Genomic DNA, 26,048 nt, shown 5'->3' on the forward strand with positions numbered 1-26,048 from the left:
GTGGAGGGGAGGGGGCCTTTGAAGTCCATGCTGAGGCGTTCAAAGGGATGGGAAGCCTTTACCAGGTGCGCCCTCTCTGGTCGGTAGAAGTGCGGTTTGCACTCCGCGCAGATTTGGCAGTCCTTGGTGGCTGTCCTGACCTCCTCGATGGAGTAGGGCAGGTTGCGGGTCTTAATAAAGGGGAAAAAGCGAGTGACCCCCGGGTGGCAGAGGTCCTCGTGGAGGGCTCGGAGGCGGTCCACTTGTGCGGTGGCACATGTGCCGCGGGACAGGGCATCAGGAGGCTGGTTTAGCTTCCCGGGACGATACAAGATCTCGTAGTTGTAGGTGGAGAGTTCTATCCTCCACCGCAAGATCTTGTCGTTTTTTATCTTGCCCCGCTGTGCATTATCAAACATGAAAGCAACCGACCGTTAGTCAGTGAGGAGAGTGAATCTCCTGCCGGCCAGGTAATGCCTCCAATGTCGCACAGCTTCTACTATGGCTTGTGCATCTTTTTCGACCAAGGAATGGCGAATTTCGGAAGCATGGAGGGTACGGGAGAAGAATGCCACCGGTCTGCCCGCTTGGTTGAGGGTGGCGGCCAGAGCTACGTCGGACGCGTCGCTCTCGAACTGGAACGGGAGGGACTCGTCGATGGCGCGCATCGTGGCCTTTGCAATGTCTGCTTTGATGCGGCTGAAGGCCTGGCGGGCCTCCATCGACAGGGAGAAGGTTGTGGACAGGATTAGGGGACTGGCTTTGTCTGCGTAGTTAGGGACCCACAGGGCGTAATAACTGAAAAACCGAGGTTGCGCTTCAGGGCCTTGGGGCAGTGAGGGAGGGGGAACTCCATGAGGGGGCGCTTGCGTTCAGGGTCGGGGCCTATAACTCCATTTCGCACTACGTAGCCGGGAATGGCGAGACGGTCGGTGCTAAATACGCATTTATCCTTATGATACGTTAAGTTAAGGATTTTAGCGGTCTGGAGAAATTTTCAGAGGTTAGTGTCGTGGTCCTGCTGGTCATGGCCGCAGATGGTGACGTTATCAAGATACGGAAACGTAGCGCGCAAGCCCTAGTGGTCAACCATTCGGTCCATCTCGAGTTGGAAGACCGAGACCCCGTTAGTGACACCAAAGGGAACCCTTAAAAAATGATAGAGCCGCCCATTTGCTTCGAAGGCAGTGTATTTGCGGTCACTAGTACGGAGGGTAGTTGATGGTAGGCGGACTTGAGATCCACCGTGGAGAAGACCTTGTATTGCACAATCCTGTTTATCAGGTCGGATATGCGGAGGAGAGGGTACGCGTCCAGCTGCGTAACCTGTTGATGGGCTAACTGTAGTCAATGACCATTCTATGTTTCTCCCCGGTCTTTACCACCACTACTTAAGCTCTCCAGGGACTGTTGCTAGCTTCAATGACCCCTTCCCTCAGTAGCCTTTGGACCTCTGACCTGATGAAGGTCCGGTCCTGGGCAATGTACCGTCTGCTCCTGGTGGCGACGGGTTTGCAATCCGGGTGAGGTTCGCAAACAGGGAAGGCGGGTCGACCTTAAGGGTCGCGAGGCCGCAGACAGTAAGGGGGGGTATAGGGCCGCCGAATTTGAAGGTCAGGCTTTGCAAGTTACATTGGAAATCCAACCCCGGGAGTGTAGCCGCGCAGAGGTGCGGCAGGACATAAAGGCGGAACTTGTTGAATTTCTTGCCTTGGACCATGAGGTTTGCTAGGGAGAACCCCTTTATCTCCACTGTGTGTGACCGGAGGCCTGGGAGATTCTTTGGTTTACAGGGGTGGGTAACAAGCGAACAGCGCCTTACCGTGTTGGGGTGTATAAAGCTCTCCGTGCTCCCAGAGTCGATCAGGCAGGATGTTTCGTGGCCATTGATGAAGACCGTCGTCGTTGCTGTTGAGAGTGTCCAAGGTCGATTTGTCCAGAGTCACCGAGGCCAGATGAAGTAGTTGCGGGTTTTGATCGGGCAGCGTGTAGTCGGCCCGTGCTGGGGTCCTGGGGCCCCATCCAAGATGGCGTCTCCCATGGGTCGCACATGGTGGTCGGGGATGGACAAAATGGCAGCGCCCAGCCATCCAGCGTGGTGTCCGAGGAACAAGATGGCCGCGTCCGTGGGCCGCATGTGGCCCTAGGTTAGGGGGGTGGCGGTGAGTGCTGGCTGCCTGGGGCCCGAACAGAAGATTGCTGCGGCGGTCCGGGGTCGCCGCTGGAGACCGCGCCCACTGCTCGTGCCTGGCAGACTCCCACAAAATGGCCCTTCTTGCTGCACCCTTTGCAGGTGGAGGTGCGGGCCGGACAGTGCTGGCTGTGCCGCCTGCCCGCAAAAGAAACAGCTGGGACCGACGGAGTTCGCGGGCCGTCTTACAACGCAGGCCTGCGGGGACAGGGGGAAGGTCTGTGGGGCTGCCGCTGCGGGATGCCATGCTGCCCAGGGGGCCGCCACGCGGTCGGGGACATAGGATTGCGCGTTTCTGGAGGCAACGTCCATGGACCCTGCCAGGGCCCGTGCCTCTCTAAGTCCCAGGGTGTCTTTCTCAGAACCGCTGGCAGATCTCTGAGGAGCTCATACCTGCTACGAAGGCACCCCGGATTAGGTGTTCCTTGTGCTCGCTCCCTGAAACATGCGGGCAGCCACAGTTTCTGCCCAGCACCAGTAGTGCGCGGTAGAACTCCCCAATGAGTTCTCTTTTCCTCGCGCTCTCTCTCTCTCTCTCTCTCTTTCTCTTTCTCTTTCTCTTTCTCTTTCTCTTTCTCTCTCTCTTTCTCTTTCTCTTTCTCTCTCTCTCTCTTTCCTCTTTCTCTTTCTCTCTCTCTCTTTCTCTTTCTCTTTCTCTTTCTCTTTCTCTCTCTCTTTCTCTTTCTCTTTCTCTCTCTTTCTCTCTCTCTCTCTCTCTCTCTCTCTCTGCTTTCTCTCTCTCTTTCTCTCTCTCTCTCTCTCTCTCTCTCTCTTCCACTCTCTCTCTCTCTCTCTCTTCATCTCTCTCTCTCTCTCTTCCTCTTTCCCTCTTTCTCTCTCTTCCTCTCTCTCTTTTCCCCTCTCTCTCTCTTTCTCTCTCTCTCTCTCTTTTCCTCTCTCTCTTTTCCTCTCTCTCTCTGTTCTTCTCTCTCTCTGTTCTTCTCTCTTTTCCTCTCTCTCTCTCTTTTCCTCTCTCTCTCTTTTCCTCTCTCTCTCTTTTCCTCTCTCTCTCTCTCTTCCTCTCTCTCTCTCTTTTCCTCTCTCTTTCCACTTTTCCTCTCTCTCTTTTCCTCTCTCTCTCTTTTCCTCTCTCTTTTCTTCGCTCTCTTTTCCTCCCTCTCTCTTTTCCTCTCTCTCTTTTCCTCTCTCTTTTTTCCCCTCTCTCTTTTTTTACCTCTGTCTCTCTTTTTTTCCTCTTTTCCTCTCACGCACTCTCTCTCTCTCTCTCCCTCTCTCTCTTTTCCTCTCTCTCTTTTCCTCTCTCTCTTTTCCTCTCTCTCTTTTCCTCTCTCTCTTTTCCTCTCTCTCTTTTCCTCTCTCTCTTTTCCTCTCTCTCTTTTCCTCTCTCTCTCTCTCTCTCTCTCTTTTCCTCTCTCTCTTTTCCCCTCTCTCTCTCTTTTCCTCCCTCTCTCTCCCTTTTCCTCCCTCTCTCTCTCTTTCCTCCCTCTCTCTCTCTTTTCCTCCCTCTCTCTCTCTTTTCCTCCCTCTCTCTGGTATCAATGCCTGGAACCTGCTTTAGCCAATGTGTCGGCTTTCACATTTCCAGGGGGGAGGAACGATGGTGGCTGCGGACTTTGATTATCCCAAAAGTCCTGTTCTGGGCTCTTTCTAAATATGACTGTGCAATGGGGCTGAGGGGAAGGTTTTCCGTCTGCGGAAACAAATCCTCTTGCTTCCCACAGGGGCACGAATTCTGTGAGGCTATTGCAGACATAGAGGCTGTTCGAGTATATGTCTGCTGGGCTGGGAAGGAATCTGGGTGCTCTATTATATACGCGATGGCCGCGAGCTCTGCTGCCTGCGCGCCTAAGTGGCCTGGCAGTTTTAAACAATATTTCCTCGAGGGCGCGTCCCTGCGCGTCCTCGACAAAGATACCGCAACCTGTTATGCGCTTCCCATCCAAGACTGTGGAAGATCCATCCACATAGATCTTTATGGGCTCACACGTCCGTGTGCTGGGGGCTCTGGGTTGAGCTACCTATCTTTCTGGGGAGTGTTTTAGCGATAAAGGGGCCTGTGTTGTGGTGCGGAGAGATAATTTTGCATTCATGGGGGGTTCCGGGGTACTGTAAGTTGTCGGCTAAATAGGTGTGCGTCTTTGTCCTTTTAACAGTGATGTTCTGTCTCTGCAAGAGAAGGGTCCATCTAGCTGCTCTAATCTGGCTTACTGTGCCGTCCTTGAGTCATCCGTCCAGTAAAAGTTGGGTGGGGGTGTGTTCGGTGAGAATTGTGATGGGGTTCAGTCGGTAATATATGAAAAATACTGCACTGCCCAGAATACTGCGAGCAGGTGCCTCTCACAGGCTGAAAATCCCTGGTCCACAGCATTTAAAAGTCTGGACGCGTAAGCTACGGGCCTTAACTGGTCGTGCCGTTCCTGAAGGAGCACGGCCGAAAGGGTGCGGTCTGTGGTCGCTACCTCTATGGCGTAAGGGGAAAGCGGGTCTGGAACTTGTAGTGCGAGGGGTTCTATGAGTGCCTGTTTTAAAGAGTCCAAAGCATCCGTATGCTGCGGAAGCCATTCCCAGGGGGCTCCTTTCTTTAGGAGGTCTGAGAGGGGTGCTGCCTTGCTGGCGAAACCGTCAATGTGGTTTCGGCAGTAGCCAACCAGTCCTAAAAACGACCGGAGGGCTGAAACGTTCTGGGGAAGGGGCAATTTAGCAATCGAGTCAATCCTTTTATGCTCGATCTCGCGTTCACCATGTGTGATAATTGTTCCCAAATATATCACCTTTTCTTCCAAAATCTGGGCCTTTTTGGGGTTGACTTTACAACCAATTGAGTGTAATAGTTCCAGGAGTTCGGACAGAAGGTCAATGTGCTCTTCCTTGGTGTTTGTCTGCAGTAGTAGGTCGTCTACATACTGTATCAGACATTCGGGGCAAAAGAATTTGGCTAAACCATTTGCCAGCTGTCGATGGAAAATGGAGGGCGAGTTGTGGAATCCTTGTGGCAGGCATGTCCGCGTGTACTGCTGTGCTTTAAAGGTGAAGGCAAATTTGTACTGGCACGTCTTTGCCAATGGAATGGACCAGAATCCATTACTGACATCCAAAACCGCAAAGAATCGGGAATTGAGTCCCTGCTTGAGCATGGTCTCGGGACTTGTTGTTACTGTGGGGACTGCTGCGGGGGTGATTTTGTTGAGTTCCCGGTAATCGATGGTCAGTTGCCATGATCCATCGGGCTTTCTCGCTGGCCAAATCGGGGCATTATTAGTGGAGGTTACTGATCTAAGTACGCCCTGCTCTAATAAGCTTTCTATTACCTTTGAGATTTCTCCCTCTGCCTCTTGGGGAAATCCGTACTGTTTTGGGGGTCTAGGGTCAGGTCCTGTTACTTGTACGGAGCCAGTCATCTGTCCACAGTCGTGCTTGTGTGTCACGAATGCTGCCCTGTTCTTTTGCAGAACTGCCCTAACCTGCTTGTCCGTACTAAGCGTGGTCAGGTTGAACCAAAATTCGCCCACGGCGCTAATTTTGTTCGTATATTCTCCTATGTTGAGCGTTGCGGGAGCTCTAGCGGATTTTGCCATCTTCCAGACACACTGCTTGACCGGGTCAAATGAAAGATTGTGGGAATTCATGAAATCGATTTCCAGAATGTGTTCGGCTGTGTGGATCAGGTCAACTTGGTGGTGATGGTACCGATTTGAATGGGTACAGGGGCTGTGATGTGTCCCTGCTGTGAGTGGCCTGTAAAGCCGCTGAGGGTGATGGTGGCTGTAGTGGGCCACGTGTCTTTTTGAAACAGGGTGGAGGAATTTATTGTGGTGCAGGACCCTCCTGTGTCCCAGAGAAATTCGATGGGCTGTCCCCGAATTTTCGCTGCAACTACCGGTCGTCCAGACCTATCCCAAAGGGTGTCGCAGACCCAACTGGGGGAGCCCGTACACCGTCAGTCCGTTCCAGTCAAGTCCGTCTGATCTGAACGGGCGCTAACGCTATGAATGGGCTCTGTCGTTTTCTTACTCAGAGTGCCCGTCTGCTGGGCTCTCTGTGGCTTTTTAGGGGCAGTTGTAACACTCCTGTGACTTGGGTGGGGGGGGGCTGTTCTTTCCTTCATTCATCCATGCGGGGTTCTGGTGTGTTTTTACTGCCTGCATATCTGTGCCGGCCTGCTTTTCCTCCGTATTCTTAACTGCGGGTTTACTTTGAACGGATTGCTCCCAAGTGCGGGACAATCTTTTCACTACCCACTTCTCGTTATGGGCCTCCTCTGAGGGATCATAACTCGCGCAAGCTTTCTGTCCTGTTTCTGTGGCATGGGAGATAAGGGTGCGGGTCCATTTGGCCATGTTGTCTGGGGACAAATGGGCACGGTCTAAGTCTCCAAAGACTGCTGCTGCAAAGTGGATCCACAGGCGTCCAGCAAACGCTGTGGGGTGCTCGGATTTCTTTTGCCTACATTTATTGAGGCCATCTACAGGGTCACCCCGGTTATACCGGATCGCATCCAGGATCGCAGTATGCATTTCTGCAAGGGTGCCTCCTCCTACATTCTGTGGGTCGGGAAGGGCTGCTACTACTGAAGGATCTAAACTTAAAACTGTCAGCTTTCCATGCTCTCGCTCATCCAGGCCGTACATGGTCGCCTGATGCTTAACTGTGGCAAAGAAATGGTGGGGGCCTGAGGTGGGGAGGAACGGTGTGATCTTATCGCACGCGTCCCGTAATTGATTCACTGTTAAGGAGGTGGAGTATAGAAATTCCGCATCGTCTGATGTGGCTGTGCGGTGGGTGGTTACTGTGTTCATTGGAGCTTGAACTATCTGCTGTGTGGGGGGGTTGGAGTGCTTTTCTCTTTTGTGGCTTTCCCTGCGCACATGTTCCCTGAACATATCTGTGCGCTGTTTCGTTCAATTCTTCCCAATCAGGGCCGTCTAATCTTTCTCCAAAGGTTTCCTGAAAACCTTTCTGAACAGAAAGCAGCGATTGCAGCTCTGCAATCTGCTTCCGGCACTTTGCGTGATCTAGCGTGCTTTGTTTTTGTTCTGTGGTGGCAGCATGGAGTGCTCGTAATGCTGCCTTGAGGTCACTACACTGTTTCTGTAATGCCTCTACCTGCTTTTCCGTTTCTTCACGTACCAGGACTGCACGTTGCGTGTCCTGATAGGCCTTTTCATATTGAGACTGGAAGCTGCTTAAGTGCGCCAGACAACACTGGTGTGCCTGTTTCGCATCCTCCAGCTCTACCTCTTTTGCTGCCAACTTCCTTCTCAATTCCAAATTCTCCTTTTCTACCTCGCTTACATCGACCTTACTCATTCGATGTATGCCCTCAACTTCTTTCCGGAGCGTCCTAACGACCTCTTCTGTGCCTCGCAATTGTGCCAAGCAGGACACGATTGCCATCGGCTTGCGAGCTTTCCCTAAGCTCTTTTTGGGGATCTCGCTCAGGTTCTCCCCACCAAGTATGTCCTATACTCCTGGGACCTGATTCCTCGTTGTCACAGAATTCATTCCAAAGGGGCCATCCTTTCCCTTTGAGATATTTCCTGATCTCTTCCTCCCAAATGGGACATTGTCCCACTCTACTGCTGCTGGTCGCTGCAACTGCAAATTCCTCTGGATTCATGAGGCCCTGCATTGCCATCTTTCCTATCCGAATGCTGCTCTTCAAATTTTGGGACAGGTGTATTAATCCGAATGCTGCTCTTCAAATTTGGGACAGGGTATTAAGGCGGTGCTGTAAATACGGGTACGGCTTTCGCTACTTTCCGATATACAAACTTCCAACAGTTTTGTCGCAACAAAAAATCTATCAGTTTTACCTTATCGCCATTAGTTACGCATGCATACACACACTTCCGAATTATGAGTATTGATCAGAACTGCTTGAACACTTGTGGTTTTCTGTTTCCAATTGGATCTCTAATTCAAATTCTGGGTTCTCCCGGAGTGGGTTTCCACTTCTAGATCGGGTCCCGTCAGGATGTCGCCAAATAATGTTGCTAACTTTGTCTTAGTTTAATTGCTCTGTTTTATCACCTTTGCTCTTGAGTCGCCAGGTATCTTTATGATACCGCCACGTGGTTCAAGTCCGAGTAATGATCAATAATCCAATACACCGCTTGGTAAGATTTAAATCGAAGCACATTTATTATACACAGTAATCACTACTCATGTACAAATTCTACGTCTAAGCTACTTCTACAGCTCGCAGGCCAATACTTAACTTGGAACTGGCCCACCAGGTCAGAGGAACAAATGGCCTTTCGTTCAGGTTCTGAGCCTGCGGGATTCGAAGTTGAAATGAAATGAAAATCGCTTATTGTCACAAGTAGGCTTCAAATGAAATTACTGTGAAAAGTCCCTAGTCGCCACATTCCGGCGCCTGTTCGGGGAGGCTGTTACGGGAATCGCACCGTGCTGCTTGCCTGCCATGGTCTGCTTTCAAAGCCAGCGATTTAGCCCTGTGCTAAACAGCCCCTGTGTTGGTACAGTTGGTACAGATTGGTAGCTAGGAGCGCCTATCTCGTAGCGAGCGTTGAAGTAAGACTTACAGTTTTTGAGCGGATGTTGAAGAGTTAAGAGAGCTGCAAGCGGTGGACGAGAGAGTGCCTTGAACTCGGGGCTCAATTCTTATAGTCCCCAGGGGCTTCCCGTCTTTCGGGTCGGACCCTGTACCTGGTTCCAAGTGATTGGACTTTGTCCCAATCACTTGGTTCGATTTTCCCCAATGCTGGAGCGGTTCCCTGATTGATGGGCGGTCCTGAGGTGGTCGTTCACCTCCCTTTGTGTAGGCTTCTGCTGGCGCCGAAGAGTCTGGTTTTGCTTTATGTGTCTAAATGTTGCTTATTGTTCCCGGGTATTGCTCATTAATATGCAGATGGCTGGTGTTTTGTTATGCTGATGGTTGCTGGTATCGATCTTGCCTTGCCATTCCAGAGGGAAATACACAGTCAACCTGCAGCTGCTCGTTTTGTCCTGTTGGCTGACTTTCCCATCAGCCTTTGCCATTCGCCATTTTGAATCGGGAGTTGGCCATTTTAAGTGGCTACAATCTCTCACTTTCCTCTCTCCCTTTTCCTCTCTTCCCTCTCTCTCTCTCTCTTTTCCTCTCTCTCTCTCTCTCTCTCTCTCTCTCTTTTCCTCTCTCTCTCTTTCCTTTCTCTCTCTTTTCCTCTCTCTCTTATCCTCTCTTTTCCTCTCACTCTCTCTTTTCCTCTCTCTCTCTCTCTCTCTCTTCCTCTCTCTCGATTCCTCTCTCTCTCTCTTCCTCTCTCTCTTTCTCTCTTCCTCTCTCTCTTCTCTCTCTCTCTCTTCCCCTCTCTTTCTCTTCCTCTCTCTCTCTTCCACTCTCGCTCTCTCTTCTCTCTCTTCCTCTCTCTCTCTTCCTCTCTCTCTCCCCCTCTCTCTCTTCCTCTCTCTCTCTCTTCCTCTCTCTCTCTTCCTCTCTCTCTCTCTTCCTCTCTCTCTCTCTCTCTTCCTCTCTCTCTCTCTCTTCCTCTCTCTCTCTTTCTTCCTCTCTCTCTTTTCCTCTCTCTCTCTCTTTTTCGTCCTCTCTCTCTTTTTCTTCCTCTCCCTCTCTCTCTCTTCCTCTCTCTTTTCCTCTCTCTCTTTTCCTCTCTCTCTCTCTTTTCCTCTCTCCCTTCTCTTTTCCTCTCTCCCTTCTCTTTTCCTCTCTCTCTCTCTCTCTTTTCCTCTCTCTCTCTTTTCCTCTCTCTCTCTCTCTTTTCCTCTCTCCCCTCTCTTTTCCTCTCTCTCTCTCTTTTCCTTTCTCTCTCTTTTCCTCTCTCTCTTATCCTCTCTTTTCCTCTCACTCTCTCTGTTCCTCTCTCTCGCTCTTCCTCTCTCTCGATTCCTCTCTCTCTCTCTTCCTCTCTCTCTTTCTCTCTTCCTCTCTCTTCCTCTCTCTCCCCCTCTTTTCACTTCCTCTCTCTCTTCCTCTCTTTCCCTCTCTCTCTCTCTCTTCCTCTCTCTCTCTCTTCCTCTCTCTCTCTTCCTCTATCTCTCTCTTCCTCCCTCTCTCTCTCTTCCTCACTCTCACTTCTCTCTCTCTCTCTTCCTCTCTCTCTTTTTCTTCCTCTCCCTCTTTCTCTCTTCCTCTCTCTCTCTCTCTTCCTCTCTCTTTTCCTCTCTCTCTCTCTTTTCCTCTCTCTCTCTCTCTCTTTTCCTCTCTCTCTCTCTCTTTTCCTCTCTGTCTCTTCCTCTCTCTCTCTTCCTCGCTCTCTCCCTCTCTCTCTCTCTTCCTCTCTCTCTCTCTCTCTTCCTCTCTCTCTCACTTCCTTTCTCTCTCTCTTCCTCTCTCTCTCTTCCTCTCTCTCATTTTCTCTTTTTCTTCCTCTCCCTCTTTCTCTCTTCCTCTCTCTCTTCCTCTTTTCCTCTCTCTCTCTCTTTTCCTCTCTCTCTCTCTCTCTCTTTTCCTCTCTCTCTCTCTTTTCCTCTCTCGCGCTCTCCCCTATCTCGCTCCCCTATCTCGCTCCCCTATCTCGCTCCCCTATCTCGCTCCCCTATCTCGCTCCCCTATCTCGCTCCCCTATCTCGCTCCCCTATCTCGCTCCCCTATCTCGCTCCCCTATCTCGCTCCCCTATCTCGCTCCCCTATCTCGCTCCCCTATCTCTCTCCACTATCTCTCTCCCCTATCTCTCTCTCCCCTATCTCTCTCTCCTATCTCTCTCCCCTATCTCTCTCCCCTATCTCTCTCCCACTCTCCTCTATCCATCTCCTCTTGTCTCTCTCCCCTTCCCTCTCTCTTTCCCTCCCTTTCTCTCTCTCTTTTCCTTTCTCTCACTTTTCCTCTCTCACACTTTTCATCTCTCTCGCTTTTCATCTCCCTCGCTTTTCCTCTCTCTATTTTCCTTTCTCTCTTCCTCTCTCTTTTCCTCTCTCTTTTCCTCTCTCTTTTCCTCTCTCTTCCCCTCGCTCTCTTTTCCTCTCTCTCTTTTCCTCTCTCTCTCTCTTCCCCTCTCTCTCTCTTCCCCTCTCTTTTCCTCTCTCTCTCTCTCTTCCTCTCTCTCTCTCTCTCTCCCTTCCTCTCTTTTCCTCTCTCTTTTTCCTCTCTCCCTCTCTCTCTTCCTCTCTCCCTCTCTCTTCCTCTCTCTCTTCCTCTCTCTCTCTTCCTCTCTCTCTTCCTCTCTCCATCTCTCTTCCTCTCTCCCTCTCTCTCTCTCTCTCTCTCTTTTCCTCTCTCGCGCTCTCCCCATCTCTCTCCCCTATCTCTCTCCCCTATCTCTCTCCCCTATCTCTCTCCCCTATCTCTCTCTCCCCTATCTCTCTCTCCATCTCTCTCCTCTATCCCTCTCCTCTATCTCTCTCCCCTTCCCTCTCTCTTTCCCTTCCTTTCTCTCACTTTTCCTCTCTCACACTTTTCATCTCTCTCGCTTTTCCTCTCTCTCTCTATTCCTTTCTCTATTCCTCTCTCTTTTCCTCTCTCTTTTCCTCTCTCTTTTCCTCTCTCTCTCTTTTCCCCTCGCTCTCTTTTCCTCTCTCTCTTTTCCTCTCTTTTCCTCTCTCTCTCTCTTCCCCTCTCTCTTCCCCTCTCTTTTCCTCTCTCTCCCTCTTCCTCTCTCTCTCTCTTCCTCTCTCTCTCTCTTCCTCTCTCTCTCCTCCTCTCTCTCTTCCTCTCTCTCACTCTCTCTTCCTCTCTCTCTTCCTCTCTCCCTCTCTCTTCCTCTCTCCCTCTCTCTCTTCCTCTCTCTCTCTCTTTTCCTCTCTCTCTTTTCCTCTCTCGCGCTCTCCCCTATCTCGCTCCCCTATCTCGCTCCCCTATCTCGCTCCCCTATCTCGCTCCCCTATCTCGCTCCCCTATCTCGCTCCCCTATCTCGCTCCCCTATCTCGCTCCCCTATCTCGCTCCGCTACCTCGCTCCCCTATCTCGCTCCCCTATCTCTCTCCCCTATCTCTCTCCTCTATCCCTCTCCTCTATCTCTCTCCCCTTCCCTCTCTCTTTCCCTCCCTTTCTCTCTCTCTTTTCCTTTCTCTCACTTTTCCTCTCTCACATTTTCATCTCTCGCTTTTCATCTCTCTCGCTTTTCCTCTCTCTCTCTTTTCCTTTCTCTCTTCCTCTCTCTTTTCCTCTCTCTTTTCCTCTCTCTCTCTTTTCCCCTTGCTCTCTTTTCCTCTCTCTCTTTTACTCTCTTTTCCTCTCTCTCTCTTCCTCTCTCTCTCTCTTCCCCTCTCTTTTCCTCTCTCTCCCTCTTCCTCTCTCTCTCTCTCTTGCTCTCTCTCTCTCTTCCTCTCTCTCTTCCTCTCTCTCTTCCTCTCTCTCTTCCTCTCTCTCTTCCTCTCTCTCTTCCTCTCTCTCTTCCTCTCTTTTTCTTCCTCTCCCTCTTTCTCTCTTCCTCTCTCTCTCTCTCTTCCTCTCTCTCTCTCTCTCTTTTCCTCTCTCTCTCTTTTCCTCTCTCTCTCTTTTCCTCTCTCTCTCTTTTCCTCTCTCACGCTCTCCCCTATCTCTCTCCCCTATCTCTCTCCCCTATCTCTCTCCCCTATCTCTCTCCCCTATCTCTCTCCTCTATCTCTCTCCCCTATCTCTCTCCCACTCTCCTCTATCCCTCTCCTCTATCTCTCTCCCCTTCCCTCTCTCTTTCCCTCCCTTTCTCTCTCTCTTTTCCTTTCTCTCACTTTTCCTCTCTCTCGCCAGCTTTCTTCTTACAGCCACATCTTTTAAATCATAAGGATGTAGCCCATCACATCCGGGGAATTTGTCAGGTTTTAATCTTTTTAATTTTTCCAGTACTTTTTCTTCCTAATACTAATTAAGTTAGATCTTTTCTTCCAGTACGTTTCTTGTGTCTTCTATGGTGAAGGTAGAAGTACTATTTATTAAATGCCTCTGCTAATCCCCATTATTCCCATTATAATTTCTCCTGCCGCTGTCTCAAAAGCCCATGCTTATTTTCATTTATCCTTTCCTTTTTACATGCTTTTTAAAGCTCTTATCTGTTGGGTTTTTTTGTTAGATTATTCTCATTCTATTTTCTTCCTTTTCGTCAATTTCTTGAATTTTCTTTTACAGATTTCTATAACCTTCCTGATCTTCAGACTCGCTATGCTTTTTGGCAATCACTTCTTTTAATCTAACACTTCCCTTAACATTTCTAATTAGCCATGGATGGACAGCTTTTCCCTTGTTTGTGTTCCTCGAAGGAATATTCATTCACTGAGTTTTATGAATATTTCCTTAAATGTTCATCATTGTTTACTCACGATTGATATCCACTGGCATACTCTTTAATCTAATTTCTGCCATCTATTTTAGCCAGCTGATCCTTCATACCCATGTAATTGCCATGACTTAGATTTTAAATCCTTGTTTCCGATCAAATCACTTAAACTCAATGTGCATTTCAGTATATTATGATCAATCTTCCTTAGAGGATCCTGCACTATAAATGACTAATGAACCCTTGTCTGATACACAATATTGACGCTAAGAGTGCCTGTTTCCTGTTTGTTCCAGAAAACCTTCTCAAATACATTCCATGAATTTACCCTCGAAACTACTTTTGCCTCTTAATTCGCAATACTGTAACTACTGTTGTGAAGCCTATAAGCTACTTCGACTGGTATGTTCTGTCTGTAGTTATATATTATAGGTAGTTTCAATTCAATCAAACCCCTGCCATTGGTGCCTATGTTGGCAGCGAATTTCATACACCCATTGCCTTTGTTCTTGCTCAATTTCATTGGTTGCCCATTTTCTGAAGTAGAATTATGCATTCTCATCTTTGGATCCCACTGTTCCCTTGCTGTTCCCTATCTCTGTAAGCTCTCTTAGCCCTATATCTCACTCCAAATGTTCCTTCCCTCTGGTCATCTTCTGTCCCCTTTCCTCCATCCCACTTTTGATTTCCTCCCAATATTGGTCCTATTCTGAAATTCCCCCCTTCAGTGGTTTGTCATCCCTTCAAAAGGCGCAAGAGTTGTCTGCATTGGAGCTCCATTTTTGATTCTAAGAATTTTTCCCACCGCTTTGCAACCTTGTGCAGTGTCACCAGAGGGAGGATCATATGATCACTAATTTCGCAAAGGGGCTTTGAAGGGTACAAGTGTGTTTCCAATTCCGTGAGTTAAAACACAATGGCTATTGCCACCTGATAATTTTTTGCCGTGTCAGACATGATTAACCTGCCCACTGCTATTAATGGATAAGAAACCAGGGGCAGGATTTTTGTTCCCTCCCACCCCGCCTGTAAATTTGTAGGCAGGGAGGGCGTGGGGTTACTGGCTGTAAAATTCTTCGGATGGCCTTCCCACTGCTCTCGCCCTATCCGCAATTTTACAGTGGATAGGTGAAACCTAGGTCACCATTCCCAGTTGATGGTTTTAAATGGTCAATTAATGACCATTTCCCACCCAGCCTCAACTTTAGGCCAGGCAGGAGGAGTTTGGGGCAGGGGGAAAACCCCAAAAATGACCCTTATTTGACTCTTTTACATAAGGAATCAAAGATTGCTCCTTTATGAACCAGCAAGGTTGAGGTGCGATCATTTTAGCCATCTGCAATTAGGGACAAAGTAAACCTTTACTCTTGGATGGGCCAGTATTTATTGATCAAAGAATGACAAACTCTCCTGAAGGTAAGTATTTTACTGTTTCTCTTTACTGTCTACACAGATCACTATAAGAGTCAAAGAGACAATCGTGGCATAGAGTGGGGGGGGGACAGTTTGGCTCATCAAGTCCATGCCAGCTCTCCATGAGCAATCCAGTTAACCCCAATTATCTGCTCAATCCTGGTGGACTCCCGCAAGTTTATTTCTTTCAAGTGCCCAAGCAATTTTGTTTTGATCCAGCTGATAATTTATTTTCTTTCTTGTTTAGTTATGGTTACTTCGGCAAGATCACAGAGAAAGTAGAACTGCTGGTTTGTAACCTGGATGCAGACCTGAAGGAAGGCCCAAGCACAAGCCGGAACGGGAAGTTTAATATGCTTGATGTTCCAGCTCTCAAAACATTAAAGGACACCGGCGTTGAGGTGTGAATACTGTTTAAGGATACATTTTTGTTACTTCATTAACTTACATTTTCTATATTAATTACACTTAAAGCATTGTTTAGTGGTTGTACTGCAGGCAATTCTTACCACAATTGCTGTACAGGCGTACCTTGTACCTTCAGAGATCCGAAAACCTCTTGCAGCTAATATATAACAACAATTTGCACTTGTATAGCACACTTACCCTTTGAGCCCCCCACCAACAGCGCTACAGGGTGTTGGCTTGGGTTGGCAGTATCAGCAGGTCTGGTCCATGGGGTGGAGGGTGATGATGACCCGCTCCGCGATGAGCTCTGGTGCTCCACATTGTCTGACACCCCGTCCCGGTGTCACATACCACGTCCGCCCGGGTGATCCCTGCATGCGAGCTGGCTATTCCATTTCACAGGTCCAGCCCCACCCAGCGCACTCTCTGCACCCAGCCCAGCTCATCCCTCACACCCATCGGCTAAAGGGTTGAGACAGTTCAAAACGTCTGTGAACAGGTGTTTATTTGTGACAGAGTTATGTCCAATAACTGTGCCATAGTCTCGAATACTATCCTATATGCTGCACCCATGCCAACTTAATTGGTGTCTAACTGCCTAACCTTGCGTGTCCTAATTTCCTTCTAGGTGGTCCCACAGGGTGTACATCAGCCATGGAGGCAGCCTGCTGCGTTTCCCGCCCTGTAACCTCGGTCCCCTTTGGTGGCCGCCCTCTGGAGTGACCAGGCCTGGATGGGCCTGGCAGTCTTTCTGGGTGTCACAGGTGGCATGGTGCCACCCTGTTTGGTCCGCTGCCTATCGAATACGGCAGGGACAGGTGGAGGGGGGGGGGGGGATTCAGAGGTGCTGCAGTGTCTGGCACCTCCCCTGCGGGTGTCACCAGCACGGACCTTGGGGTGCCCGATGGCCCATGGGCTACTACCTGGGGTGGAGACGTGGCTAGGGTGCACTCCGGGGGCTCCGGTGTCGCATGGTACTGCCGGCCCTGAAAGCCTGCTCTCGTCTCAACCAGGGTCTCCATGCTTATGGTCATGGAGCAGAGCGACCAGGCCACATCCCTCTGGGACTGACTCAGGTCAGCCAGCACTAGGTCAATGCTCTCGACACCCGCAACCATGGACCGTTGTGACTGGGCCACGCTCTGCACCAGCCGCAGCAATGTCCATGGAGCCCATGACACCAGCCGGTCCCGCCTGTGACATGGCCACCCTGTCCTGTGCCTCAGCCACCGCCTGCACAGTGTGCTTCTGGGCTGACCCATGGCCGATACCTTCGCACCCATGGCCTACACCACGAGCGCCACCCGGCGGCACTGCTGCCTGCAGACTTTTGGACACCTCCAACTGCACCTGCAGGTGCTGGATGGTTGCTGACTCCCCTCATGTAGTCCCCGGCTTGCATCTCCAACATTGATGGGACCACCCTTTCCAGAAGTGCTCAACCTGTCCGGATGGTAGCTGGCCCCTGGGGTCGGACAGCTCTCTGACCGTCCGCCCCTTCGGGGGTTCCTACCTCCATCTAATGTACCGTGTGCGGTGTGCACCAGAGAGTGCCCCAGGAGTCTCTTCACTAAAATGCCCAACCAAGGTGAGTGTCTCTGGGATGATGGAGGGTGTTGGTGACAGCTGTGATAGGAAGTCAGTGTTGCCGCTGGACATGTGCTCCGGGGTGTTGTTTGGTTTCAGCTGGGAGTGAGGGATCCTATACCAGCCCACCATCTTGGCAAGTGAGTCGCAGGGCTGCGGCGGGGGGTGTGGGACAGCGGCCAATCCCGCATCGTTGGGCGGTGACCTTGCAAGACACGACAAGACGCATGGTGAGATTATGGGTCGGCGTGGTGTAGGGGCGGTGACGTGATTCACATGCCACCGGGACATTGCAACATATTGGGGACTCACTTGGTTGTCCCAAGCCAACCTCTACCTCTGCGACTGCCCACTCTGCACCCCGCCAACCAGGTCCAATGCGTTCTACTCCACGTCGGTGAGGGGCCTCCGGTCCGATGGGTCTCCTCTGATCTTCTCCTATTCCCGCGGTTGTGGGCTGCTTTCTCCTTGCGTGGGGGGGGGGGGGGGAGAGCAGGGATAATGCGCAGTGTGAGACAATCGGACACTGGGCTGAACAGTGGATCCACGTCTTAACGGCCTGCGTGTGCAGGGCACCCGGCCATGGCGAGCAGTGTGAGCGTTGGCATGTGGTGCAGGGGCTGTTGGCGTGTGGGGTTCAGTCTTCGCAGAGTGGGGGGCGTTGGAATGGGTTATGGGAGTGTAGTACAGGGGCGATGCCAGGGGCGTGGTGGTGGTGACTCACCTTGGCGGGCCTGGGAGGTTGCTCATCCTCACACACCGCTGCTTACTGGTCCGCTTGATGGGGGCTGCATGGGGGGCCCTAGGGCACAAGAGGTGGTGACTCACCCGGGCCACCCTGAGGACATCATGCAGCTTCTTTCTGCCCTGCTGTCCGGCCCTTGCAGTGGGGCCCACGGCGCTCACAGCCTCTGCCACCTGCACCCAGGTCCAGTTGATGTTGACGGGTGGCAGCTGCCCTCTCACCCCGGGGAACAGGGTTGCCCGCCTCTCCTCCACTGCATTAAGCAGTATCTCTATCTCCGTGTCGATGAACCTCGGGGCCACTCTTTGTGGTGCCGTCTTCTTGGTTGGAATGAGTGTGTGTGGGGGGGGGCCTGTGCTTTTATGTGGCTCCAGCTTGTCAGGCTATCCAGTGCCAATCCCGGCCCCAACGGATCTCACGCCAGCATCAGTTGAAATTGCACTGGCTCCACGTGCTGCGAGTGCTGGCTCCATGTGCTGCGAGTGCTGGCTCCATGTGCTGCGAGTGCTGGCTCCATGTGCTGCGAGTGCTGGCTCCATGTGCTGCGAGTGCTGGCTCCATGTGCTGCGAGTGCTGGCTCCATGTGCTGCGAGTGCTGGCTCCATGTGCTGCGAGTGCTGGCTCCATGTGCTGCGAGTGCTGGCTCCATGTGCTGCGAGTGCTGGCTCCATGTGCTGCGAGTGCCGGCTCCATGTGCTGCGAGTGCCGGCTCCACGTGCTGCGAGTGCTGGCTCCACGTGTTGCGAATGCGGGCCCATTTGCATGTCCTGAAAGGCTCTGGGACTGGCACCTATTGGGACCATGGAGTACTCTCCATTCAGTCCCGGTGATAGCTCTTAGTATCTCAAAAGGAGAATCCGGCTCATTTTTGTCCCATAATCCTGTGAAAGGAAGTGGCTGCGAATCCTGATTTAAGATACTAATGATCATAGAATTTTGCCTTTGAAAGAGCTGATAGTCCCATTCGAATATTTGGTCATAGAAGTCTTGTGTAGGGGGCCCTAAATTTTGGATTGGTACATCCAATATCCCCTGCAGAGGTTTATCAGAGTGAATGCCCATCTGTTGGAATGTGCATACCCAATCCTAAATTGCAGAGTTGGGGTCATTCTCTCCCCTCACGTGCTCACCCCCCCCCCCCCCCCCCCCCCCACCCCCCAGCACCTGTTCAGGATTCTTAAGCAGCATCCTTCACTTTGAGACCTGGCACAGTGAAATGGTACACTTCTGACCTGCCTCCAGCTAAAACTCCTCCCGAGCAAGGCTCTTTCCAAGTGAAAAGTAAATGATTTTTTTTTAGGAATTCTCAACTCCAAAGGAAAACAGTGGCAAGGCTTTTTATATATTGGAAGAAAGCGAGTGGGTAACAGAATGTGGGGCCCATGAAAGACGACTGCAGTTGAGAAGATAATGGGCAATGAGGGGGTGGCAGACTTTAAAATTAGTACCTTTGTAGTGGAGGAAGAGCATAAATTCTATTGGTACCGGCAACTGGTACCAGGAGGGCGAGGAAGTTAGTGAATTTAACATCAGTTTTTTAATGTATGGAGAAAATAATGGCTGTGAATACTGGATGAATCAAAATTATCATGGCTTCAGATTGGTAGATTTTTACTCGGAACTGGAATATCAGAACAAATGCAGTTGAATGGAGTTCAGGTATATATCAGCTGTGATCTGTTTGAATGGCAGAACAGACTGAACGAGTTGAAAACCCACCCCATTCTTTTTCTTCAAACTGCTCATGGCGGAAAAGAGGTTTTCTTCCCTTGTCGCCTCTGGTTCTTTTACCAATCGCACAAAATCATATTTATCTACTCGTCCCTTACTGTGATTCGGCGTTAACCCCTGATGTGGGGGCTGGTACATAGCAGTGAATGGAGGGACAGGTATTTTTTGGTGGGGTTAGGTTTTCCCAAGGAACCACTTTATGGACGTATGAATGCTACCGTAAATATTGCAGCACTAGGGTAACCTGAAATGTGTTGCTGTAATCTTGAGTCGCTTTCAGGCCAGTAATAAATGTTTAGTAAAATTCAACTTTGATGTGAAACCAACCAAATTGAACAGTTACCGGTTATACCTGTATCAGTGGTGTGCGCAAATCATTTATTATACCTTTAGTAGGTTCACCAACAGGATTTAAGTCCGTTTATGGCTTGCATATACAGTTGGATGGATTCCAGTTTCTATTTCAGATTTCTAAATGGTGCATTGAATGGCACAAATTTGCTTTTCTAAGAAATCTGACGTTTAATCATTCTATTTGCAAAAGCTTACATGTTGGGTTTCTTGATGGTGAAAAAATATCTAGGTTTGTTGAATCACCAATGGCATCGTATTTGACAAAAGAGTGGAAATAGTTGAACTTGTCATTTGTTTGTAAAGTCAGATATTTTTTCATGTGTACAGGATGGAAGTTCTTTAAGTAAGAAAGATTTGCATTTCTGGAGCATCTTAACACAAGACTTTACAATCAATGCAATACCTTTGAAATGTGGTGATTTAGAAAATAGGCAGCCAGTATGTACCTTTGAAGCTCTCACCAACAGCAATGTGACAATGACCAGATAATCACCTTTAGGGATTTTGGTGTTGGCTTAGGGAAAACTATTGACCAAGACACCATGGAGTGATCATTTTCTTTCCTTGGAATTATGCCTTGGGATGTCTTGCGTCCATTTGGTAGAAATGTGTGGGAAGAGGGTGGGTAAATCTGATTGTCCTCCACAAGAACCGAATTCTAAAATGTTGACACACCAGATGGCTTGTTTCCCGTGTTGCAACTTCTGCATGGTGTTAGTCAACAGATAACTTGAGGGCAGTTACAGCCTGATTTCCCCTCGCTTTGTAGCCCTCAGCCAACCTGTGACCCCAGGCCACAATTCAGAGCTGACCAGCTTCATGTTTCCTCTGGAGTTAGGAAACGGGTGGAAAAAGCTTTTCAAGTGCAATGTAACAGTAAAAATGAACAAATGAAATCCGTGTGAGGGGCCCTTGGCCGAGCCAGTACTCGACCCTCCCCAAACTGTTGGTTTACATGATTTAATGGTAGCTGGCTGAATAGGGGAGAAAATGGAGGTAATCGTTGGTTCTGTTCTCCCCAGGTGACATTCTTTCCAGAAACTGACACTAATACAGCAAAGATCAAACAATCGAGAACTTCGAATATGGAGGTGAAGAGAATTGCCAAGGACAAGCTGAAGACTCTGGAAGGTTTGAGGAAGAAGTTCAAAATCACTTGGAAAAATGTGGCTTACTTGGGTGAGTCTTTCTATTGTAAGAATCGTACAAGCAGTGGAAATGGCTGGTGTATTAATCAGTCCCAGGATTATTTCCCAGCATTTCATTCTGTGAAGTTATAAATGGTGTTTACCCTGTAATCATAATTGCCATCCAATTTTTAAGACGCCCCTCCCCAACTATAGTTTAGGTGTCACTTAAGGTGCTTAATGAAGATAATAACAGCTTGAAGTCCTCTAAACCCTGTTGCCAGTGTCTTAGCCAAGTCCTGTTCCCTCACATCCCTGTGCTTGCTGACCTTCATTATCATAGAATTTATAGTGCAGAAGGAGGCCATTTGCCCATCGAGTCGGCATCGTCCCTTGGAGAGAGCACGAGACTTAAGTCCGTGCCTCCACCATGTGCCCGTAACCCAGTAACCTCACATAATCCTTTGGACACTACGGGGCATTTTAGCATAGCCATTGGTTCCAATTAGGCAAGCAATGTCTGCATTTAAATTCTCATCGCATTTTAAAATACTTTCCGTCTCATTCCTCCCTATTTTTGTGCTTTCCTCCAATCCCACAAATCTCTGACCTGTGTGTTCCTCTAATTCTGCACCTCTTTACCTCGCCTTCTTCCTTTTATGACACTTTTTAATCTGCCTCTTTGACAAAATTCTTGGTCATCTGATTAAATATCACTTTATGCAGCTTGGAGTCAAATTTTAAGGCGATAAGAAGTAGGAGCAGAAATCCGCCATTCAATGAGATCATGACTGATCTGATGTGATCATTCTCAACTCTGATTTCCCACCTTACCCCCATAACCCTTGATTCCTGTACTGATTAAAAATCTGTCTACCTCCGCCTGTACAGCCCTCTGGTAAAGAATTCCACAGATTCACTGCCCTCTGAGAGAAGAAATTCCTCCTCATCTGTCTTACATGGGCAACTTCTGAGATTATGCCCTCTGGTCCTAGATTCTCCCACAAGGGAAAACACCCTCTCCGCATCCACCCCTGAGAATCCTGATATTTTTCAAAAAGATAGCCGCTTATTCGTCTAAACTCCAGTGAGTACAGGCCCAACCTACTCAGCCTCTCTCATAAGAAAATCCTTCCATACCCAGAATCAACCGAGTGAACCTTCTCTCGACTGCCTCCTAACTCGTGACTCCAAACAAACCTGTTGGACTTTAACCTGGTGTTGTAAGACTTATTTTGAAATAAAGGTCAATGTTCCATTTGCCTTTCCAAATACCTGTTGAATTTACATGCTAGTTTTTTGTGATTTATGCACACAAGGACCCCCAAGTCCTTCCGTGCTGCAGTTTTCTGCAGTCTTTCTCCACTATCAATATTCAGCTCCTTTATTCTTCCTTCCTACCGAAGTGCATAAGTTCATATTTTCCTACATTATAATCCATCTGCCAAGTTTTGCCTATTCACTTAACCTGTCTATATCCCCCTATATGCATTTTGTGTCATCCTCGCCACTTGCATTCCCACCTATTTTTGTGTCATCCTCAAACTCGGACGAGAGAAGTGAAGGTAATATTGCCAAGCTATTAATGTATATTGTGTGCAATAGCGTATCCAGCATTAATCCCTATGGCACTCCACTAGTTGCAGGTTGCCATCCCGGAAATGCCCCTCTTATCCCAACTCTCTGCCTCCTATTAGTTATGCTATCCCCTATCCATCCTAATATACTACCCTTAACACCAGGATCTTATTAAGTTAGCTTTGTGATGCTCCTGTGATGTGCCTTGGGATATTTCCTCACGTTAAATGCAAAAATGCTTCAAGGATCTTGGGTGCTCCAAAATAACTTTCTTGCGTGCAATCATATCAAATTAAATTAAAGTGCAGCATGAGTTATTTTTAATTGTTTTGATCGAAAACTCTAAATCTTAGGGGGGATTTAACCCCCCCCCCCCCCTCCCCCTCGGCAACATGTTTCCCTCGCCATTGGCGGGATCATCCGGTCCCACCGATGTCTCCGGTGCTTCCTGTCACTCGTCTGTCCTGCGCGGCGGGGGGGGGGGGGGGGGGGGGTCAACTTCGGTGGTGTAAAGGGCCGTGAATTCCGTTGATTATTTCCATTTAGAATGATTATTGTAATTTAAACTCCAGTTTATTTATAGCAAGCCTTTACAATGTTGCCATCCTATATCACTTGTACAATGTAATGCAAAATAAATGTTTGAAAGTCTTAGTATAGGTTTACCTTGAAACTGCACTTGGGATTATTGGGTCACCTAATGGAGGGAGCCCATTCATTCTGTTTATTTAAAATTTGAAAGATTTGGCAGCATGCCTTATCCACTGGTAATTATCAGTCTGTCACTATCTTGAAGATCAAATTCTCATTATTGAGTTCAACCCCCTCTGTGCCTCTCCCCATCTCTGTAAAGTTAACAGTTTGGAAGATTGACCGTCTTCAGTGTAGAATTTACACAATCTCTTTCAAAAAGCTTAAATTAAATTTCCTTCCTCTCAAAAAAATAGGGAATGCTGAATCTGACATTGAGTGCCTGAAGAAAGCTCAAGTTCGAGGCGCTCCTAATGATGCGGCGTCTCCTGTCCTGGAAGTAGCAAACTACATCTGTAAGCACAATGCTGGGACTAGATCTGTCGAGGAGTTTGCTGAGCATGTGCTCTTGCTGGTTAAGGAATTCCATAAAACGAATGGCCATGGGAAGAATTGATCTGCATAAAAAATGGTGACAGAATAATATATAAATATTAATTAATTAAAATATTTAAATTGGCACACGCATTTCTATGTATCTTGTATTTCATGTGTACGGCTATAGGCTTTATCCAATGTCTTAAACTTATGCAAGTATGACATTCATCAACTGAGTGCCATGCTGAGTGGCAGAGGTGGCCATTGTGTTGCTAACTTTCTGATCATACCGACAGTGGATGACCTTATTGTTGGAGTTCTGGTTAAGCCCATCTTTAATGTTATCCAGCTGCTTCCTTCACTTAGAATGTTCATAGAGTCCTTACAGTACCGATGGAGGCCATTTGGCCCATCGCATCTGTGCCCACCCCCCCATCCCAGTAACCACCAAAACCTTTTGAATACTAAGGGAGATATGCTCCAATAATGGGGCGATTCCTCGATCGGGGGATGGTCGTTCACCTGTCTTTGTTTCGGCCACTGCAGGCGGCGACAGGTCTGGCCCGGCATTCAATTGCTAATATGTTGCAATTGTTCCCGGGGATAGCCGATTAAACTGCAGAATGTCTGGGTTGATGTGCTGCTAATAGTCTTGAGTATCGATCTGGGCCGACTTCCCCAGAGCCGAATACGCTATTCTGTCTGCAGCTGTCCGTTTGTGTCCTGTTGGCTGCTTTTCCCATCAGCCTTCACAAAGCCATGCTGACTATCCCTGATCATATTATTCCTATCTAGATGATTATAAATCTTGTCTCTTATAATCCCCTCCAAAACTTTACCCACTACAGACGTGAGGCTCACCGGTCTGTAGTTGCCGGGGTTGTCTCTGCTCCCCTTTTTGAACAAAGGGACCACATTTGCTATCCTCCAGTCCTCTGGCACTATTCCTGTAGCCAATGATGACATAAAAATCAAAGCCAAAGGTCCAGCAATCTCTTCCCTGGCCTCCCAGAGAATCCTAGGATAAATCCCATCAGGACCCGGGGACTTATCTATTTTCAGCCTGTCCAGAATTGCCAACACCTCTTCCCTACGTACCTCAATGCCATTTATTCTATTAGCCTGGGTCTCAGCATTCTCCTCCACAACATTATCTTTTTCCCGAGTGAATACTGACGAAAAATATTCATTTAGTATCTCGCCTATCTCTTCAGACTCCACACACAACTTCCCATCCCTGTCCTTGACTGGTCTTACTCTTTCCCTAGTCACTCGCTTATTCCTGACATACTTATAGAAAGCTTTTGGGTTTTCCTTGATCCTACCTGCCAAATACTTCTCATGTCCCCTCCTTGCTCGCCTTAGCTCACTCTTTAGATCCTTCCTCGCTACCTTGTAACTATCCATCGCCCCAACTGAAATTGTACATCTCATCTTCACATAGGCCTCCTTCTTCCTCTTAACAAGAGATTCCACTTCTTTGGTAAACCACGGTTCCCTCGCTCGACGCCTTCCTCCCTGCCTGACCGGTACATACTTATCAAGAACACGCAGTAGCTGATCCTTGAACAAGCTCCACTTATCCAGTGTGCCCAACACTTGCAGCCTACTTCTCCACCTTATCCCCCCCCAAGTCACGTCTAATGGCATCATAATTGCCCTTCCCCAGCTATAACTCTTGCCCTGCGGTGTATACTTATCCCTTTCCATCATTAACGTAAACGTCACGGAATTGTGGTCACTGTCCCCAAAGTGCTCTCCTACCTCCAAATCCAACACCTGGCCTGGTTCATTACCCAAAACCAAATCCAACGTGGCCTCGCCTCTTGTTGGCCTGTCAACATATTGTGTCAGGAAACCCTCCTGCACACACTGTACAAAAAAACGACCCATCTAATGTACTCGAACTATATCTTTTCCAGTCAATATTTGGAAAGTTAAAGTCTCCCATAATAACTACCCTGTTACTTTCGCTCTTATCCAGGATCATCCTCGCCATCCTTTCCTCTACATCCCTAGAACTATTTGGAGGCCTATAGAAGACTCCCAACAGTGTGACCTCTCCTTTCATGTTTCTAACCTCAGCCCATACTACTTCGGAAGATGAGTCCCCATCTAGCATCCTCTCCACCACCGTAATACTGCTCTTGACTAGCAGCGCCACACCTCCCCCTCTTTTGCCTCCTTCTCTGAGCTTACTAAAACACCTAAATCCCGGAACCTGCAACATCCATTCCTGTCCCTGCTCTATCCATGTCTCCGAAATGGCCACAACATCGAAGTCCCAGGTACCAACCCATGCTGCCAGTTCCCCTACCTTATTTCGTATACTCCTGGCATTGAAGTAGACACACTTCAAACCACCTACCTGAACACTGGCCCCCTCCTGCCACGTCAAATCTGTGCTCCTGACCTCTATACTCTCATTCTCCCTTACCCTAAAACTACAATCCAGGTTCCCATCCCCTGCTGCATTAGTTTAAACCCCCCCAAAGAGCACTAACAAATCTCCCCCCCAGGATATTTGTGCCCCTCAGGTTCAGATGTAGACCATCCTGTCTGTAGAGGTCCCACCTTCTCCAGAAAGAGCCCCAGTTATCCAGAAATCTGAATCCCTCCCGCCTGCACCATCCCTGTAGCCACGTGTTTAATTGCTCTCTCTCCCTATTCCTCACCTCACTATCACGTGGCACGGGCAACAACCCAGAGATAACAACTCTGTTTGTTCTAGTTCTGAGCTTCCATCCTAGCTCCCTGA

The 26,048-nt window shown here is 48.9% G+C and overlaps 1 protein-coding gene and 1 pseudogene across 1 annotated transcript in view; one reads left to right on the plus strand and one right to left on the minus strand.

Annotated features, from left to right (window-relative positions):
- LOC140387772 (uncharacterized) overlaps nt 1-10,573 on the minus strand; it is a 12,660-nt pseudogene extending 2,087 nt beyond the window's left edge.
- The window catches only part of cmasa (cytidine monophosphate N-acetylneuraminic acid synthetase a), a 93,313-nt gene extending 69,873 nt beyond the window's left edge, over nt 1-23,440 (plus strand). The window contains exons 6-8 of the mRNA XM_072471782.1: nt 14,940-15,093; nt 20,540-20,696; nt 23,170-23,440. Of these exons, the coding sequence (XP_072327883.1) occupies nt 14,940-15,093; nt 20,540-20,696; nt 23,170-23,369 (511 nt within the window). The 3' untranslated portion in view covers nt 23,370-23,440. The remainder of the gene's footprint in view (nt 1-14,939; nt 15,094-20,539; nt 20,697-23,169) is intronic.
- Nucleotides 23,441-26,048: the final 2,608 nt, after the last annotated feature.

This window comes from Scyliorhinus torazame, chromosome 13 (assembly GCF_047496885.1).
Source record: "Scyliorhinus torazame isolate Kashiwa2021f chromosome 13, sScyTor2.1, whole genome shotgun sequence".
Classification (NCBI taxonomy): Eukaryota; Metazoa; Chordata; class Chondrichthyes; order Carcharhiniformes; family Scyliorhinidae; genus Scyliorhinus; species Scyliorhinus torazame.